At 36.7% G+C, this 18,289-nt stretch overlaps 1 protein-coding gene across 2 annotated transcripts in view; it reads left to right on the top strand.

The window, feature by feature from the left end:
- Positions 1 to 3,241: 3,241 nt before the first annotated feature.
- The window catches only part of Trpc4ap (transient receptor potential cation channel subfamily C member 4 associated protein), a 79,983-nt gene continuing 64,935 nt past the window's right edge, over positions 3,242 to 18,289 (top strand). Inside the window, exon 1 of one of the 2 annotated variants that reach the window (XM_027945090.2) lies at positions 3,242 to 3,436. In XM_027945090.2, coding sequence (XP_027800891.1) covers positions 3,269 to 3,436 — 168 coding nt within the window. In that variant the 5' untranslated portion in view covers positions 3,242 to 3,268. The remainder of the gene's footprint in view (positions 3,437 to 18,289) is intronic. The other variant, XM_027945089.2, reaches the window with a different exon arrangement.

Genomic DNA, 18,289 nt, shown 5'->3' with positions numbered 1-18,289 from the left:
TATGTTCTCACCACCATTATTCTACTATTGGTAAAATGAGAAGGGTTATCTTTTTCCACATTTACTGGCCGTTTTCCCTCTGTGAATTGCCTGTTCCTATCTGCCTCTTGTGTTGTTTGGCTTATCTTTTTAATTATGTAAGTGCATGCATCTGTTCATTAACCCATTGATACCATTAATAAATACTTATCACCTACCATGTGCCAGGCACTGTTGTGGGTGCTGAGAATGGATGTAGCAAAGAACAAAACATCGAAATTATACTTTAGTCCAGGGGGATGGGTGCAGAGAGTAATCAAACATATATTTCAGGTGGAGACAGGTGCAATTTTTTTTAAAAGCGGCTAATAAGATGAAAAGTGTAAGAGATGCATTTTTTCTCAAAAAAAAAAATCTATCTTTACATAGATGGTCAGGGCAGATCTGTCTTCAAGCAGAGAATTGGGGATGAGAAAGCAAACCATTCAAAAAGCTACCTGGGGTTGAGAACTTCAGGCAAAAAGAACAGTAAATTCTTCATAAAATCTGGAGATATTATATAAGATCCTCTGGATGGCCATTTTAAGGAAAAAGTTTTGTTTTCCTACCCAAGGGCGTTTCTGAGAACGGCTCATCACTCCCTCATACCAACCCAACCCTTAACCATCTGCATTAGGATCTGCCAGTCTCTGATTCCTGAGCCTCCCCCATGAAAGTACCAGGACTCAAGCCTGTTTTGCCTCTCTCTCCTACAGAGAGATGGCCTTTATTGTCAGTTCCAACAAATAAACTCTCATGTGTATCTCTGCCAGGTCTCCGGTCTTTCATTTCTCGCTTACCGTCTCTCATTCCTAGCTTTCCCTTCATTAACTTTTCCCCAGAATATTATGTGCCTTCTATGGATTGTTCATGCTGTCTTGTACAGATTATCCTGTTGATAAAGTCAATTTTATTATTAATCTTTTATTCCTGGTTCTAGATTTTATACTTAAGAATTCCTTCTCTTTCATGTACGGTGGTATATGCCTATAATTCCAATGACTTGAAAGGCTGAGGCAGGAGGATTGCAGATTTGAGGCCAGCTTCAGCAATTTAGTGAAGACCTAAAGCAACTTAGGTAAACTCTGTCTCAAAATAAAAAATAAAAGGGCTGAGGTTTAATTCCTAGTACCCAAAATGAAAACAAAACAAAGAAAACCCCAAAACTTTTCTACCCCCAGATCATAATAATATTCTCCTATATTTCACTTCTGTTATTTTTACATTTTTTAAAACAGATTTATTATAGTTTGAATATATCATAATATTCACTCATTTTGAGTATAAGATCCAGTGATTTTTAGTAAATTTATGGAGTTGTTCTTGAAAGGAAAGTGACCACAACACTCAGAGCGACCAAGAGATCTTTATTGCAGCAGTGAGAAACAGGAGAAAAGAGAGAGAGCAAAAGAGGGGGAGCAGAGCAAGAGCAAGAGAGAGGGGCCCTGTAGGAGGCAGTTTTATAGCCAAAATCTAATGGGGTCTCTGGATCTGCAAGCTGCCTTGTTGGCGTACAGTGATTGGATCATACAGCAGTTGCTAAGTGTGTCATCTTCTGCCTTCAGGCAGATGGGGCAGGGATTAGATGTGGGTTTCTGTTGCACCAGATGGGTGGGGTTGAGTGTTCAGCCTTGAGTGGGGTTGAGTGTTCAGCCTTGATGCAAATAGGTGATAAAGGACCAAACAGAGGGGGGTTTGAGTGTGCAGGATATCCTACAGCTAACATTCCTTCAGCCCATCCTGCAGACAACTTAGTTCAGCCTGTCCCGCACCTAACAGTACTACCATCATTATAGTCCAGTTTTAGGACTACACTTTGATTTTGTTATGTTTAGCTTTTAATATGTCTAAGATTCATTCTAGCTTTTAGTATGAAGTTAGAGATCTATCATCAATCATCATCATCATCATCATCATTATCATCATGGTTATTTATTAGAGACCTAACATTATTAGTTTTTCTCTTCTCATTGATTTGAAATATTTTCTTTACCACATGCTAAACTTCCATATATGTGGATATCTTTTTCTGGTCTCCCTCTTCTAAGGATTTTCCAGGGTTTTATTTGGTCAGTAAAGATTTCAGAATTGGGGGATTTCACATAAAAGCCAGATTTTTTTTTTTTTTTTTTTTTTACTTTTTTGGAAAAACCAGATGATCCAGCATTAAAATGTTGGAGGTGAGTAGAGACCACACCTTTTAAATGGGGCATGAAGATGATAACCATAGTTTCTGTTTGTCCCCGATAGTGGCCTATTCTTCAAAGTGTTCACTTAGTAGCGAGTCATATCCTAATTCATCACACTTGACACTCCTCTTTCATGAATCGCAAGATTGCCTTCTAGCAAAGAAAAAGGGGAGGAGTCAATGCCATCTTCCTACAAAAATATGTCAAAAGATTGAGTATATGGGCTCAGAGTAGAGAAAGCATGCTGATGGGGAGAAACTAGGACAGAGTTTTACCTGACAGCTGGTGTAACAATTTACTAATCTTTTCTTTTACCACTTAACTTCATAACAATCTATCCAGTTACCTTGTCCAGTTTGTTATTGTATATTTAATTATGTGTGGATTTGCTGTCATCCGCTATACCTCCAAACATCTGATATACATCCCAAACAGGGTCCTAGGCATTCTGCTTCAATCTACACTCCTGACCCCAGCGACCCATCGAGTGCCACGTACATAGTTCAGCCTGCCCTGCACCTAACAGTACTACCATCATTACAATCCAGTTTACAGGCCCCTTAGGAAATACTGACTGGCTGATCTGGTCCCAACAACCAAAGATTGAACGGACCTAACGAGGAAATTGAGGTGGCAGGTGGAGAATGCCATGACTTGGTGAAGGACGGTGGCGAGGCTGACGCAGAGGGAAGGAGGCAGGAGTTAAACTTGAGGGCTTAACTCCCGGCTCAGGATATTTTACTGGCCAGTTTACTGCAACTTCTCCAAATGGGAGAGTGCCCACGTAGGGACTTGCCTTCGACTTGAAAGAACCTCCGGGAAATGCTGATCGTATGGCCCTGAAAACTGAAGGTGCAGGAAACACCGAATCTCTCTGACACCTGCTCCGCCTCAGAGCGGGACTACACTTCCCAGCAACACATGGGGCACGCACGGACACTGCCACGCGGCTTGTGCCTCCGCCGTCAGCCCACTGGGGGCGCTGCGGGAGCCCTCCGCCGCCCCGTAGAAATCTACGCGGCCCCGGGGCCGCTTGCTTCCTGTTTGTCCGACGAGGAGACATGGCGGCTGCGCCCGCGGCGGCTGGGGCTGGGGCCGGCCGGGGGAGACGGTCGGCAGCAACAGTGGCGGCATGGGGCGGATGGGGCGGCCGGCCGCGGCCGGGTAACATTTTGCTGCAGCTGCGGCAGGGCCAGCTGACCGGTCGGGGCCTGGTCCGGGCGGTGCAGGTACGAGGCCGGCCCGGAGGGGCGGGGCGGGGCGGACCAGGCGGGAGCTGGCTGGGGGCCGGGGAAGAGGCCTTTCCAGGCCGCTGCTGGACGGGCCGTACCCTTCCAGGCTGACCGCAGGGCCTCCCTGTGGGCTGCCTGGACGCTGTCAGCCGCGGTGGGGCCGTGGGCAGCTGCCAAGTAGAGGCCCCCGGACAGGGGCTGAGCGGGACTGGGCTGTTGTGGGCTTTGATGGCGTGTACAAGCCTTGGGCCCAGTTTCTGGATCCTCCCTTCCCTGCGCCACGTCTACACGTCTGGGGGACCCTGGCGAGTTTGCTTTATCCTCTGTGGGCCTTGAGTTTCTAACCAGTGAATTGGGCGGGGGTCCTCATTGCAGCCCTGAAAACGGTTCCCAAGCGTATCATAAATGTCATTTTCTCAGAGAGGCCTTTCCTTGACATTCCCCCTTCCCTCTTTTTAAAGTAGGTCCCCATTGTTAGTCTGTCAAAGCCCCGAATTGGTTTCATTCACATTAGTTTCTTCGCGTGTAATTACATATTTCTTTGTTGTCTGCCCTTTTCTCGTCTGTCTCCACATTAGGCTGAGCTCCAACGGGTGCAGAGACTGTTTTGCCATTGTAGAGCGTCATGGTGTTACAGCAAGGACTCAAGTCAGGCCAGGGTTCAAAGCGCTGCTCTCTTGTTTGCTTGTGCAGTTACCATCACATGCCTCAGTTTCCTCATTTGTAAGATGAAGATGAGAATTAGTAACCTGCCTTTTAAATTTGTGAAGATCAAAGGAGACAATTGTATAAAATGTTAACACATTTCTGGTGCATAGTAAGGATTCAAGGTTTATCAGTGAATGTTATACTTAAGGTCTGGCTTGTAATAGGTGCCCAATATATGTTAAATGTTTTTTGATGAGTGTGTGACACTATTTTAGCAAAAAGCAGGATGGCTAAGACCTATTCCCTCTTCATCAAGCTTCATGGTCCGGGAACTATCCTTGCAAACACACCTGTAAAACATTAGCATAATTTAAAGAAAGCTTTTGCATAAGGTTTTGAAGGATACAAGAAACTAATAGTGTGGTTTGTGGAACAAGGGTAGGAAGTGGGTGAATAGAGGAGAGAATAGGAGTGAGACTTTTCACAGTACAACTTTGGTTAAAATTTAATTTTCAACCAGTTGAATATTAGGCAAAAGACTAAAAAGAGAGTAAAATAAATGAAGGTGGTCTATGTGGAGGATTGCAGATGAAGGAGCAGTTCTGAGTGAGCCATATTTTCCTGGACATCAGACAACCATAGATGAGCAACCTTTTTTCCTCTTACATTCTTCTGTCTGCCTTAAGATCATGGAAATACTTGCTCTGTCCTATAAACCAGAATACCTTATTGAGCTGGGTATGTAGAGACAGGCAGAAAGGGGTAGGGGTAACTGTCCCTTAGTAAGCACATACGTTACCAGGTGTACAATATCTTTAATCCTTGATCTTTTGAGCTATGTGTCAGACTTATCTCTTAATACAGATGAGGAATCTGAGGCTCCGAAAGATTAGGTAATATGATTTTAAACACCTATCTGGATAATCTGTGTTCTAAAAACAATAAGGAGCCATAAAAGTTCTTTAGCATGATGAGTGAGGCAATTTAGAAAGTTAAATAGTTTCCAGTACTGAAAAGATTTTAGAATGGGAGGAAACTAGAGAATCTCACCTGATTAGAAAGCTACTGGAATATTCTCTAGCCCGATTTAGGCTGCTTATTTTGATTATTGATAGTTGTATACAGGTGTGGGAGCTATTGCAGAGGTTGAGATAGGAACTCTTGCCCAGAAGTATAGTGAAGATAAAGTGGAAACCTTCATCTTTAATATATTTTCTTTCTTAGTAACTTTCTTTGATCACAGCTCCTCCTCTCTTATTGTGCAGAATAAATTATTAACCATATTTCCATAGCACAGTGAACATATCCATTATGACGTGGTATAGTGGCAAAACAACAGGTCTTAAAAATTTTTTTAAATTTTGATAAAAATTTATATAACATGAAGTTTACCATCATAACCATTTAGTAAATGTACAATTCAATAATGTTAAGTGCTTTCACTTGTGCAGCAGATCTTCAGAACTTTTTCATCTTGTAAATTTGAAACTGTACCAACTGAACAACTCCCTGTTTCCCTTCCTCTTGTCCCCGGTAATCACCTTTCTACTTTCTGTGTGAGTTTGACTACTATTATGTAATGTAATAACCTCTTTTAAATGGAATCATGCAGGCTTTTTGTGATTGATTTATTTCACTTAGCATAATATCCTTAAAGTTCATCTGTATTGTAGCATGTGATGGAATTTCCCTAGAAAAAAAATCTAGGTTTTGAAGTAAAATGTACCTGAATTGAATCCTAGTTTTGTAACTTACTAGTTAAGTGACTGAGGTTGTTATTTAATCTCTCAGAACCTTATTTCTAAAATGGTGATAACAATGTCTACCTCCTTAAGTTGTTCGGAGAATTAAGTGAAATAATATGTCTAAAATGCTTAGCTAGCATGGCACATATTAGATATTTAGTAAAAAGTTGCTCTCAGCTAGTAGTTATGAGACTGATATTCTTCATGGAGTGTGTCTTTTTTTTTCTTGGTATCTGCAGTGCCTGAAACCATGCCAGGCACTTGATACTAAGGACTCAGGAAATTGTTTGAATTTAAATACTTTATTCTCAGTCCTGTGTGCTTCTGTTCTTATTTCTCAGCAATTCCATGACCTTAAAGGGTTCCAGAGTCAGATTGCCTAGCTTGAAACCTGGCTCTGGTTCATACTTGATTGTCTTTAGACAGGTTATCTAATATCTTTATGCCTCACTTTCTTTACTACTAAAGCAGGGATAAGAGGACCTAACCTCCTGAGGTTGTGGTGAAGGCCAAATGAATTTAAACATATAAAGCACTTAAAATAGTGACCAAAATGTATTACACACTATAAAGGTTAGCCTGTATTGTTATTAATACTCTATATTTTGATGGATCTGAAGTCTGTATTTTCATTCTTGATTTCTCCATTTAGCTCCAGATGGATAGGTGTATCCAGCTGCCTGCTTAGTATTTCCACATAGATGTCTAATTGGCAACCCAGTCAGATTTTTGAAAACCAAATTCTGCTTCTTTTTCTACCAAATGTGATCATCCACATCTCTCTAAATGAGATGTAAGGGAAGCCTGAGAGAAGACTACAGGCCACATGATTTAGAATGAACCTGTCCTACTTGAATTTTAGTTGGCAGTGTTTTCTTCCCTTTTCTGTTCTGCCATTTGTCAAGGTAATAAAATATGTGGGTATGCTTTAGTCTTTACTGAGCCCTTCTACATTCATCACATATTTGATCCTTAAAATAATTCATATTTTATAAATCCCTTGCTTAAAACATTCCAGCCACATCCCATTGTAGTTAGAATCAAATCCCAGTTCCTTACCATGTGTGTACAAGGCCCTATGTGATCACTAGGAGTTGAGGGAAAGGATAGGCTAGGTAAAACCTGTGCACAAGGGCAGTGCAGCTCACACTACAGATCCTGACCCACAATCCCTAGACACTTTTCAGTTTGGCAGTCTAGTGACAGACTAGATTATGGGATCCTCTTTCTGTTTCCTAAATGCCAATTTGCCTTTTATAATTACTGGTATATCTACCTCTGAGCTACATCTCCAACCCCATTTTTTTTTTTTTTATGACACTTCAATAAGCACTAATTGTTTTAGGCTTATTCTAAGCAGTTCTGTTTATAAAACCTAAAGGTTTAAGTCAAACTTCCCTTGCCTGTCAAGGGTAATTTGATACTGAAAAACCCTTGGATAGGATAAATTCTCACATAAAAGCTATTTCTTTGTAGTCACAAGCTCTAAAATGCACTCCTAATTATATTTAAACAACAGACGCCATTATGTATTCAGTGGTTAACATTTGTTGTCAGATTAACATAACAAGATAATTAATCTTTGTTAATAATCCTTTAAGATGTCTGTTTACTTGGACTTAACTTGGCATTTTGAGACACTAGATACACTTAGGATTAAACAAATAAGATATACATTTGTTTTTATGGAATTCATCCTTTAATTATTTAAAAAGAAAAGCAGTAAAGACAAAAATACATAATTAAACTAAATGTCTGAAGATGTTACATTGGCTGAACCAGTTGACAGCTTAGGGTGCTTGATGTAAGAGATTATCTCTACTGTAAACTGTCAAACCACAAGTATTCTAAGAGAAAAACTCATGTGACACCTGCCAATAATTCAGCTGTGAAGATGACTGGAAGGTGACTTTTTTCATCACAGTGCTCTGCTGTTCACAAGGAAAGCAAAATCCTAATGATTATTTTAAAATGAGAGTAAATGCCTTGTAAGACAGTGTAGAGGTAGTAACAAATTCTTTGTAAAGTTGAGTATTGTGGGCTGTGATGGGATCTTTGGGTATCATGAGGCTTGTAACAAAAAACAACAGTGGCCTACCCCAGTCTGTACCTCCAAGTTTCATACTTCTGAGGCAACTACTATTCATGCTGTAACTATTTTGCAAGAAAGCCAAAAAGCTAGTATTTCTTTTTTAATATTTTTAGTCTTAGATGGACACAATACCTTTATTTAATTTATTTATATGTGGTGCTGAGGATTGAACCCAGTGCCTCACACATTCCAGGCAAGCACTCTACCACTGAGCCACAACACCAGCCCAAGACCTAGTATTTCTAAACAACATGCTTTTAGAGCTATTTCTTGACATTTTAATTTGCTATTATCTATCTCTTCTTCCTATAAAAATTAGGATTTAATTTATAACACTTTATGCCATCTTATTTGTGCTGATATTGGACATTGTGCAGATATAATTACTGTTTAACACAAAGCCATATACGTGAAACAATTGTATTGGTTTTGTTTTATATAATTTTAAATTGAAGTATACTCATAGTAAAACTCTCTCTTTTTTTTTTTTTTTTGGTGCTGTGGATTGAACCCAGGGCTTTGCATAATTAAGCATACACTGTACCACTGAGCTACATCCCCATTCACATTCACCTGTTTTAGTATATAGTTCTCTGAGTTTTGATAAATGGATATAGTCATGTGATCACCACTACATTTATAGAAAATTCCCTTGTAGTTGTGAGCCCTTTTCCAAAACTACTCATCTGTTTTCTATTTTTTTGCCCTTTTCCAGACTGTTGTAAAAATGGAATCATACCTTTTAAATACATATGCACATGTACCATGTGTAACCTTTTGAGAGTGACTTCTTTCACTAGCATAGATTTGCATCTGTTTAAAATTCGTTTTGTTTTCTATATACTCTTAATTTATTCCCAAATTCTAAGACTCACTTTTTTTTTTTTTTTTTTTTAATTCTTCGTCCTCATCTTACTGGCAAGAGTTTGGATTGGTAATTTACAACATGTACTATACAACTGAGCTCTTGGGACTTCATCAAATTCAGAGTGCTTTATTTGCTTTTCTCATGTTATAAACTGATTCCTAAATTCTGTGCCTTTTCTTGGAGCATATTCTCTAGTAGCCTCCCAAGAAAGAGGATAAGGGAGGTAATTTTTTTAAGCTTGCATATTTGAAAATGTCTTTTATTCTGACTTTTGCGTATTTAGTTTAGCTAGGTAAAGAATTCTGGGCTAGTAGTTATTTTCTCTTAAATTTTAAATGGTATTGTTCCATTGTTTTGAAAAAATATTCTTTCAATCTATATTGTTGGTATATTCATCTATGAAGTTGGTGAAGCTGTAGTTCATTCATTTTCATTGAGATACCACAATTCTTTCTACTTTTGAGAAGTATTCAGAATCCTTCCACTTTGGGGCTATTATAATGCTGATGTGAACATTATTGTTCATGTAGTTAGTACATGTATGCACAATTTGTACATGTACGTACAAATTCTACTTCTAAGTATAGTAGAATTGCTGAGTTATAGGATATGCATATGTTCAGCATAAGTGGCTATTATGAGGGTTTCCCAAGTGGTTGTACTAATTTACACTTCCACCAGTTGTGGGTGTGAGTTCCATGTTCTCAGTAACCTATGGCAATATAAGTTATAACCTGTGTGTCAGTCTTTTAAATTTTACTCCTACAGAGTGTAATAGTCTATCTTTTGTGTGTGTGTGTGTGTGTGTGTGTGTGTGTGTGTTGCTGGGGATTGAACCAGGACTTTGTGCAGGCAAGGCAAGCACTCTACCAACTGAGATATATCCCCAGCCCTCATTATGGTTTTAATTTGTATTTCCATGATGACTTAATGAAGTTGAGCACTTTTCAGCATTATTGGCCATTTGGACATCCCCTTTTGCGAATTGTTTTCAAATCTTTTGCACTTTTTTCTGTAGCATCTTTTTAAATTGATTGGAAGCCCTTTTTTTGAAGTTTTTGTTGTGTTTTATTTTGTTTTTTGCTGTGCTGGGAATTGAACCCGAGCCCTGCACTTCCTATGCAAGCACTCTACCACTAAGCTACATCCTCAGTCCTTTTTTGAAGTTCTTCAGATATTCTGGATATTAGCCCTTTGTAGTGAAGTTTTGTAGATAATTTTTCTCATTCTGTGGCTCACCTTTTTAATCTCTAATAAGATCTCTATTTGAATAGAAGTACTTCATTTTACTACAATTCATTGTGTCACTTTTACTTTGTGGTTAATGATTTTTGTATCCTGTTTAAGAATCTTTGCCTACTCTAAGGACATGAAATACTCTGTGTTTCTTCTAGAAACTTTATGGATTTCCTTTTACATTTCGATATACATTCTGCTAAGAATTGATTTAGGGGTATGTTGTGAGGTTTTCCATATAGACATTCAGTTTGATCCATCATTGTTTATTGCAGTGTACCCCTGTCTGCTCTGTAGTGCCACCTTTGTTATCAGTCAGGTGTATGTGTATATTTCTGTTCCATGTCAGTTGTGTTCTGCTAGTCTTATTTATCCTTGTGTTGGTATTAATGTTATCTTATATTCTGTAACTTTATATATGTTGATTTTGGGTAGAGTATATGAAATAGGAATATGTTTTTCAGCTTAGTTATAGTCAAGATTGTCTTGGCTCTTCTTGACTCCCCTTTACCATTTTTATACCCATTTTAGAATGAATTAGTATATTTTTACAACTAAATTTTGATTGGGATTGCATTCAGTCTTAATGCCTTCATTCTCCCTCTTCTCTTTCTTTGTTTTGGTCTTCTTTAATTTCTGTTGATGTTTATAGTTTTCTGTGTGGCAGTCCTGTTTAACTTTGCCAAGTTTATTCCTTGGCATTTGACTTTTTTTAATGATGTTGTAGTGTTTTGAAATTGTATTTTAAAACTGTAGCTGTAATATAAATTAAGATTGTTTTATATTGATCATAATTTGATAATTTATCTTTTAGACTTGAATTATATGTGTATACAGTCATGTTGAATATTATATCTGCAATTGAAGCTTTTATTTTATCCTTTCTAATTTAGCATCTTATGTTGCTTTACTCTACTGCCTAAAACCTTCAGTACAATGAATAGAAGTGGCATGTTCTGATGTAAAAGGGGAAAAAAAAAGCCTTACTCATTTCACCATTAGGTATATTTGCAGTAAGTTTTTTGCAGACATCTATTATTTGAAATTCATTTTTTAATTAATGAGTTTTATTATGAATGGCTATTGAATTATATCAAAGTGCTTTTTCTGTATCTATCAATATGCTCATATAATTATTCTTTGTTATTAATGTGGTAAATTACATTGAATAAAACTTTCAGCTATTAAACCAACTTTTTGTTGTTGTTGTTGTTTTTTGTACCAGGGATTGAACTCAGAGGCACTCAGTCACTGAGTCACATCCCTAGTCCTATTTTGTATTTTATTTAGAGACAGGGTTTCACTGAGTTGCTTAGCGCCTTGTTTTTGCTGAGGCTGGCTTTGAACTTGGGATCATCCTGCCTCAGCCTTCTGAGCTTCTGGGATTACAAGCATGCCCCATCATGCCTGGCTTAAACTAACTTTTAATTTCTGATGCAGAGTTCTATCCTTTTGCTAAATTTGATTCCCTACTTTTTAAATTAGTTTTTTTTTCCCCTTCTATATTCATGAGTGAAACTAGACTACAATTTTCCTTTGGAGGGGTTTTGGTATCAGGTTTTAATTTTATTTTCTACTTAGTTGTATGGTATCAGGTTTATAATAGTCACTGAACATGGATTTACTTGCACCCCATGAGGTTTTTTTTTTTTTTTAAGTTCTAGTTGGACACACTACTTTGATTTATTTATTTTTATGAGCTACCACTGAGCTACAATCCTAGTCCCCACCCCATGAGTTTTGATATATGATATTTTCATGATCTTTCATTTCAGGATATTTTCAGATTTTCACTTAGATTTCTTCTTTGATCTATGCTTTTTTTCTTTTTAGTAGTATAGTTTTTTTAAAAATAATTTAGTTGTAGATAGATACAATACCTTTATTTTATTTATTTTTCTAGGTAGTGCTGAGGTTCAAACCCAGTGCCTCACATGTGCTAGGCAAGCACTCTATCACTGGAGCTACAACTCCAGCCCAGTAGTAGCATAGTTCTTGGGCTGGGGTTGTGGCTCAGTGGCAGAGTGCTTGCCTGAATGTGTGAGGCACTGGGTTCGATCCTCAGCATCACGTTAAAATAAATAAATATAATAAAGACATTGTATCCATGTATAACTAAAAATTTTTTTAAAAAATAATAGTATAGTTCTTAATTTCCAAATATGGGGATTTTTTAGTTATCTTTTTCTTAACAGATTTTAGGTTAATCACGCTGTGGTCAGAGAACTTAGTCTGTATCTCAGTTCATTTAAGTGTGTTGCCATTTGCTCTGTGGCCTAACAACTGGTCATTTTGTAAATGTTCTTTGGTGTAAAGAATGTGTAGAGAGCAAATAATAGATGCAGTGCTATAGGGATTCAATTTTATTTGTGTTTAACTATTTTATATTATTAATTTTTGGTCTACCTGTATCAGTTTTGGAAAGAGATATATAAAAATTTCCCACTGTAATTATGGATTTCCTTATTTCTCTTTTTAGCATGGTCAGTTTTTGCTTGTGTATGTTGAAACTTTTATTGTTACATTTAATGTTAGGACTGTAATATCCAGATTGACTTTTTTATCCTTATGAAGTACCTACCTCTGGTAATGCTGTTTGCTTTGAGTCTCTTGCTGATTTTAATAGTTATACCACCATTATTTTGATGTGGGTTTAGATGACATGTTTTTCCCATTATTTTACTTTTAGCTTTTCTGAAAGTATTTCCCTGGTAGGCAGCATAACACATTTTATTTTTAATTGGAACATTTAGTACATTTACACTTAATGTAATAACTGACATTTTAGGATTTAAATGTATTTATGTGTTTGATTTTTTGATTTTTGAATGTCCTACATGTTTACATTTTTAAAGTTTTATTGAGACATAATTTAGGTGATCAAATTTACCCATTATAAATTTATTTGATGATTTTCAGCAAATTTATATGTATTTGATGATTTTCAGCAAATTTATAGTTATGCAGCTGTCACCTCAATCCAGTTTAGATTGGATTTAGAACATTACTCTTACTCTAAAAAGTTAACTTATATCCATTATTTATTTAGTTTTTATGACAGCTTTATTGAGATATGACTCACATACTGTACACATCACCCACTTAATGTGTACAAGTCAGTGATTTTCACAGTTTATACAAAATTATACAACTATTACTATAGCCAATTTTAGAACATTTCATCACTTCATAAAGAAACCCTGTACCCAGCAGCAGTTACTGCCCAATTCCTTCTTCTCTCTGGTCTTTGGCAATAAATAATCTATTTTGTGTCTCTGTGGATTTGTTTATTTTGGACATTTCATATGAATCAAACCATGTGTCATCCTTTGTGACTGGTTTCTTTCATTTAACATTATGCTCTCAAGAGTATGTATTAGTATGTCATTCCTTTTTCTTGCTGAATAACATTCCATTGTATGAACATACAGTATTTATTCATATATCAGTTGATGGGCATTTGAGGTGTTTCTATTCTTGTTAAGATTAATGCTGGGTTGGGGTTGTGGCTCCGCAGTAGAGTGCTCGCCTCGCACGTGCAAGGCCCTGGGTTTGATCCTCATCACCACATACAAATAAGTACATAAAATAAAGGTATTGTGTCAACTACAACTAAAAATAATATTTAAAAAAAGATTAATGCTGTATTTGTGTGCGTTTGTTTTGTGTTTTCTTTCTCTTAGGAGTAGAATGGATAGATCATTTGATAACCCTCTGTTTAACTTTTGAGATCTGTCAAACTGTTTTTCAAACTGTACCATTTTATATTTCCACCTGCAGCATGTGAGGGTTCAACTTTCTCCATTCTCACAAACACTTCTAATTTTCTGTCTTTTTGATTATGCTCTCCTAATAGGTATGAAGTGATATCTTATTGTGGATTTGATTGGATTTCATCTGATGACTAATGATGTTGATCTTTGTTTTATGTGCTAACCAGCCATTCATATATCTTTTTTATTTTATTTTTTTAGTTGTAGTTGGACTCAATATTTTTTATTTATTTATTTTTATGTGGTGTTGGGGATCGAACCCAGGGCCTCGCCCGTGCTAGGCGAGCGCTCTACCGCTGAGCCACAACCCCAGCCCATTCATTCGTATATCTTATTTGGATAAATGTCTATTCAGAGATTTGCCTCATTTTAAAAATTAGTCACAATTTCTCTAATAGATGGTTTATTCAATGTGTCTTTCCTTCCTCCCTTCCTTCCTCCCTTCCTTCCCTCCCTCCCTCCCTCCTTCTCTCCCTCTCTCCTTCTTTCCCTCTCTCCTCTCCCACTTTCCCTCTCTCCCTTCCTTCTTTGTTTCTTTCTTTTGTATCAAGGATTAAAAAATAGGGCTGGAGATGTGCCCACTGAGCCACATCTCTAGCCCTATTTTGTATTTTATTTAGAGATAGGGTTTCACTGAGTTGCTTAGTGCCTTGCTGTTGCTGTTGCTGAGGCTGGCTTTGAACTCAAGATCCTCCTGCCTCAGCCTCCGGAGCTGATGGGATTACAGGGGTGTGCCCTCAATGTATCTTTGTATGAGTTTTGGTCGTTAGTGTCTTTCAAAGAATAATTCATTTAATTCAAGTAATAAAATTTTGAGGCATGTTCATAGTGTTCCATGGGATCAGTAATAATGGCCCTATAAACATTTCTGATATTAGTAATTTGTATCTTTTTTTAAAAAATTTTATTTGAAAGAGGGTCTTGCTAAATTGCTGAGGCTGGCCTCAAACTTGTATTACTCCTGCCTAAGCCTCCTGAGTCACTGGGATTACAGGCTTGCACCTCCACACCTGGACCCTTTTCTTTCCCCCTTGACTAGACTGGTTAAAGTTTATCAATTTTATTTATCTTTTCAGAGAGAGCTTTGGGTTTTGATAATGTTCTCTATTGATTTCCTGTTTTTGATATGAATGATTTCTGCTCATTTTTATTTCTTTTTTTTTTTTTCTACTTGATTTAGGCTTAAATTGTTTGTGGTTCTCTGGTTTACTAAGGTGGACGCTTAGGTTATTGACTGTAGATATTTTTTATTTCCTAATGTGTTCATTGAATGGTATAATTTTCCCTTAAGCACTGCTTTTGCCTTAATCTCACAATTTTTGGTAAGTTGTATTTTCATTTTCATTTAGTTTAAAATATTTTAAAATTTCTCTTGAGATGTCTTTGACCCATATTTTATTTAGAAATGGATTGTTTCATGTCCAAATATTTTAGGATTTTCAACTCTTCTTCTGTTAATTGGTTTCTAGTTTAATTGCATTGTGGTTTGAGAACCTACTTTGCATAATTTCTAAATGAGAGAACATAACTTTGCGGCCCAGAATGGATCTAACTTGGTGACTCTTTGTGAGCTTGAGAATAATGTATATTCTGCTGTTGTTGGATGAAGTATTCTGTGAATGTCAATTAGATCCACTTGATTGATGGTGGTGGTGTTTATGTCAACCATATCCTTATTGATTTTCTGCCTGATAATCTGTGGTTTTTTTGTGTTTTTTTTTTTTAATACTGAGGATTGACTCAGAGGTAGTTTAACACTGAGCTATATCCCTAGCCCTTTAAATTTTTAATTTTGAGATGGGGTCTTGCTAAGTTGCTTAGGTCTTGCCAAATTGCTGAGACTGGCCTTTAACTCATGATCCTCATGCCTCATCCTTCCAGGTTGCTGGGATTACAGGTATGTGCCACAGAACTCAGTGATAGAGGGTTTTGAAGTCCATCTATAAAGATCTGTCAGTTTCTCTTGGCTATTTTTTTCAGTCTTTGCCTCACCTTTTTTTTTTTTTTTTTTGTAGTACTGGGGATTGAACCCAGGGGCACTTTACCACTGAGCTATATCCCAAACCCTTTTTATTTTTTATTTTGGGACAGGGTCTCACCAAGTTGTGGAAGCTTCTAAGTTGCTGGAATCACACTTGTGCCCCACTGTGCCTAGCTCCATTTCTTTAATTGTAACCTATCTATATCTTTATATTTAAAACTGGGTTTAGACAATATTAGTTCGGTTTTGTTTTCTTTTTTATCCACTCTGACTTGACTTTTAATTGGTGTAGGTGTTTATAGTGATTTGTGATATAGTTGGACAAATGTCTTGTCATGTTTGTAACAGTTTTCTATTCATTATGCTTGTTTCTTTCTTTTTTTTTACCTTCTCATCTTTTTCTGCCTTCTCTCTATTTAATTGAACACTTTATATGATTCCATTTTTAATGGTTACCCTGGAATTTGCAATATTTATTTACAGTGAATCTAAGTCCACTTTCAATAATGCTGTGCTGTTTTGTGGGATTCGCGTACCCTATTACAGAGTATTCCCAGTTTCTTCCTCTTACTACTTTTAAGATTTCTGTCACTCATTTCATTTCTCCAAATCCTATAATTACCTATTGTCTTGTTATTTTTTAGAATGATTATTAGGTTTATTGAAAATAAAATATGTTAAAGCTATTTTTATTTTATATTCATTTATTCCATCTTCAATATTCTGTATATATCTTGAGTTTCTAACCTATACCATTTCCCTTGCTCTAAAAATCTACTTCTCACATTTCTGGTAGAGTGGGTCTCCTGGTAAAAATTCTCTTGAGTTTTCATTTATATAAGAAAGTTTTAATTTTCTTTGCTTTCAAAGGATCATTTCACTGGTTTCAGTGTTTTTTGGTGTGATTTTTTTTTTCTCAGTGTTTTAAATATTTTACTCGATTCTTGGCTTGCATGACTTTTTTCACTAAGCCCTATATAATTCTTACCCTAGATAAGCTCCCCACCATCTTTTAAGATTCATTTCTTTGTTGTTGCTGTTTGTTTCGCACTTTGAGTATGATATGTTTGCCTATCATAAAACCAAACCAAACCAAAATAAAACAAAAAAACCCTTCTTGAGTTCTCCAAATTCCTGAATCTGTGGTTTGTTGTCATTAACTTTGGGAAATTCATAGCCATTATTTTTTCAGCCACTTCTCCTTTGTCTCTTTCTTCTTCAGGTGTTCCAGTTACATGTACACTACACCTTTTGTGATTGTCCCCCATTTCTTGGATATTCTGTTAAACTTTTTCATTTTATATTTCACTTTGGGAAGTTTCTATTGTTATATTTTCAAGTTCACTGATTATTATTTGGCAATATCCAGTATACTGATGAACCCATCAAAGGCAGTCTTCATTTCTATTATAGTGTTTTTTATTTCTAGTGCATTGTTTATTTTTAAAATTGTATTGTCTTTTTATTGTTGAGTTGCAGCAATTCTTTATATATTTTGGACACTAGATCCTTATCAGATAACTGGTTTACAAATACTTTTTACAATTTTTGTGGGTTATCTTTTCACCTTCTTGGTACTATCCTTCGAGGTATTAAAGTTTTTACTTTTGATGAAGTCCAATTTATTTTTTCCTTTGGTTTCTCATTCTTTAGTGTCAACTAAGAAACTATTGCTTAATCCAACATGATGATAGTTACACATGTTTTCTTCTAAAAGTTTTATGGTTTTAACTCTTACATTTAGATCCATGTTGAATTAATTTTTGTATATGATATGAGGAAGAAGTCCATCTTCATTTTTTTGCTTATGAAATATCCAGTTGCCCTATCAACATTTGTTGAAAAGGCTTTTCTACCACTGAAAAATCTTGATATTCTTTTCAAAAGTCAATTGATCTTAAATGTAAGTTCCCCCACAGAAATGGGGTTCCCCTCGGTGGAGTGGACTGGTTGAGAAATAAAAGCTAGGAAAAATAGAATGATGAAAAAACCACAGGACACAGAAAATATTTTCAGAAAGTCGAGGCAGGACCAGCTGATCATACCAATCAAATTTCTATATTAGAAAGGCAAAACGGAGCCCGTGCTTGCTTTATTTATATCGGGGAACATCAAAGGCCTTCCATAGGATGTCCTTCACCAAAAAAGGTTATAGGTGGGCTGTCCAGTTCCCAATGGTTTATGCTGGAGCTGTTATGAGGGATCTTCCTAGTAGAGCAGAGATAAAGGTCATCTGCCTTGGGCAATCTATTGCATGGGAGAGCCACAGATATTTCCCAAGGTTAAACCTGAAATCTCTCTAGCTGCCATCCTGAGAGAAGAACCTCAAGTAATACATAGGTGGTTTCTGGCAGTGTTTTATTTTTAGAATCCCAGTGTTTTTTTCCTCTGATCAGTATGTCTGTCCTTATGCCAGAATCATTCAGTCTTGATTATTTTAGCCTTTTAGTGAATTTAGAAATTAGAAAGCATGATTCTTCAAACTTCAAGATTGTTTTGATTATTCT

Source organism: Marmota flaviventris, chromosome 2 (genome assembly GCF_047511675.1).
Source record: "Marmota flaviventris isolate mMarFla1 chromosome 2, mMarFla1.hap1, whole genome shotgun sequence".
NCBI classification, from domain to species: domain Eukaryota; kingdom Metazoa; phylum Chordata; class Mammalia; order Rodentia; family Sciuridae; genus Marmota; species Marmota flaviventris.
The sequence above is the reverse complement of the archived record's forward strand: the minus strand, read 5'-3'. Positions and strand labels throughout refer to the sequence as shown.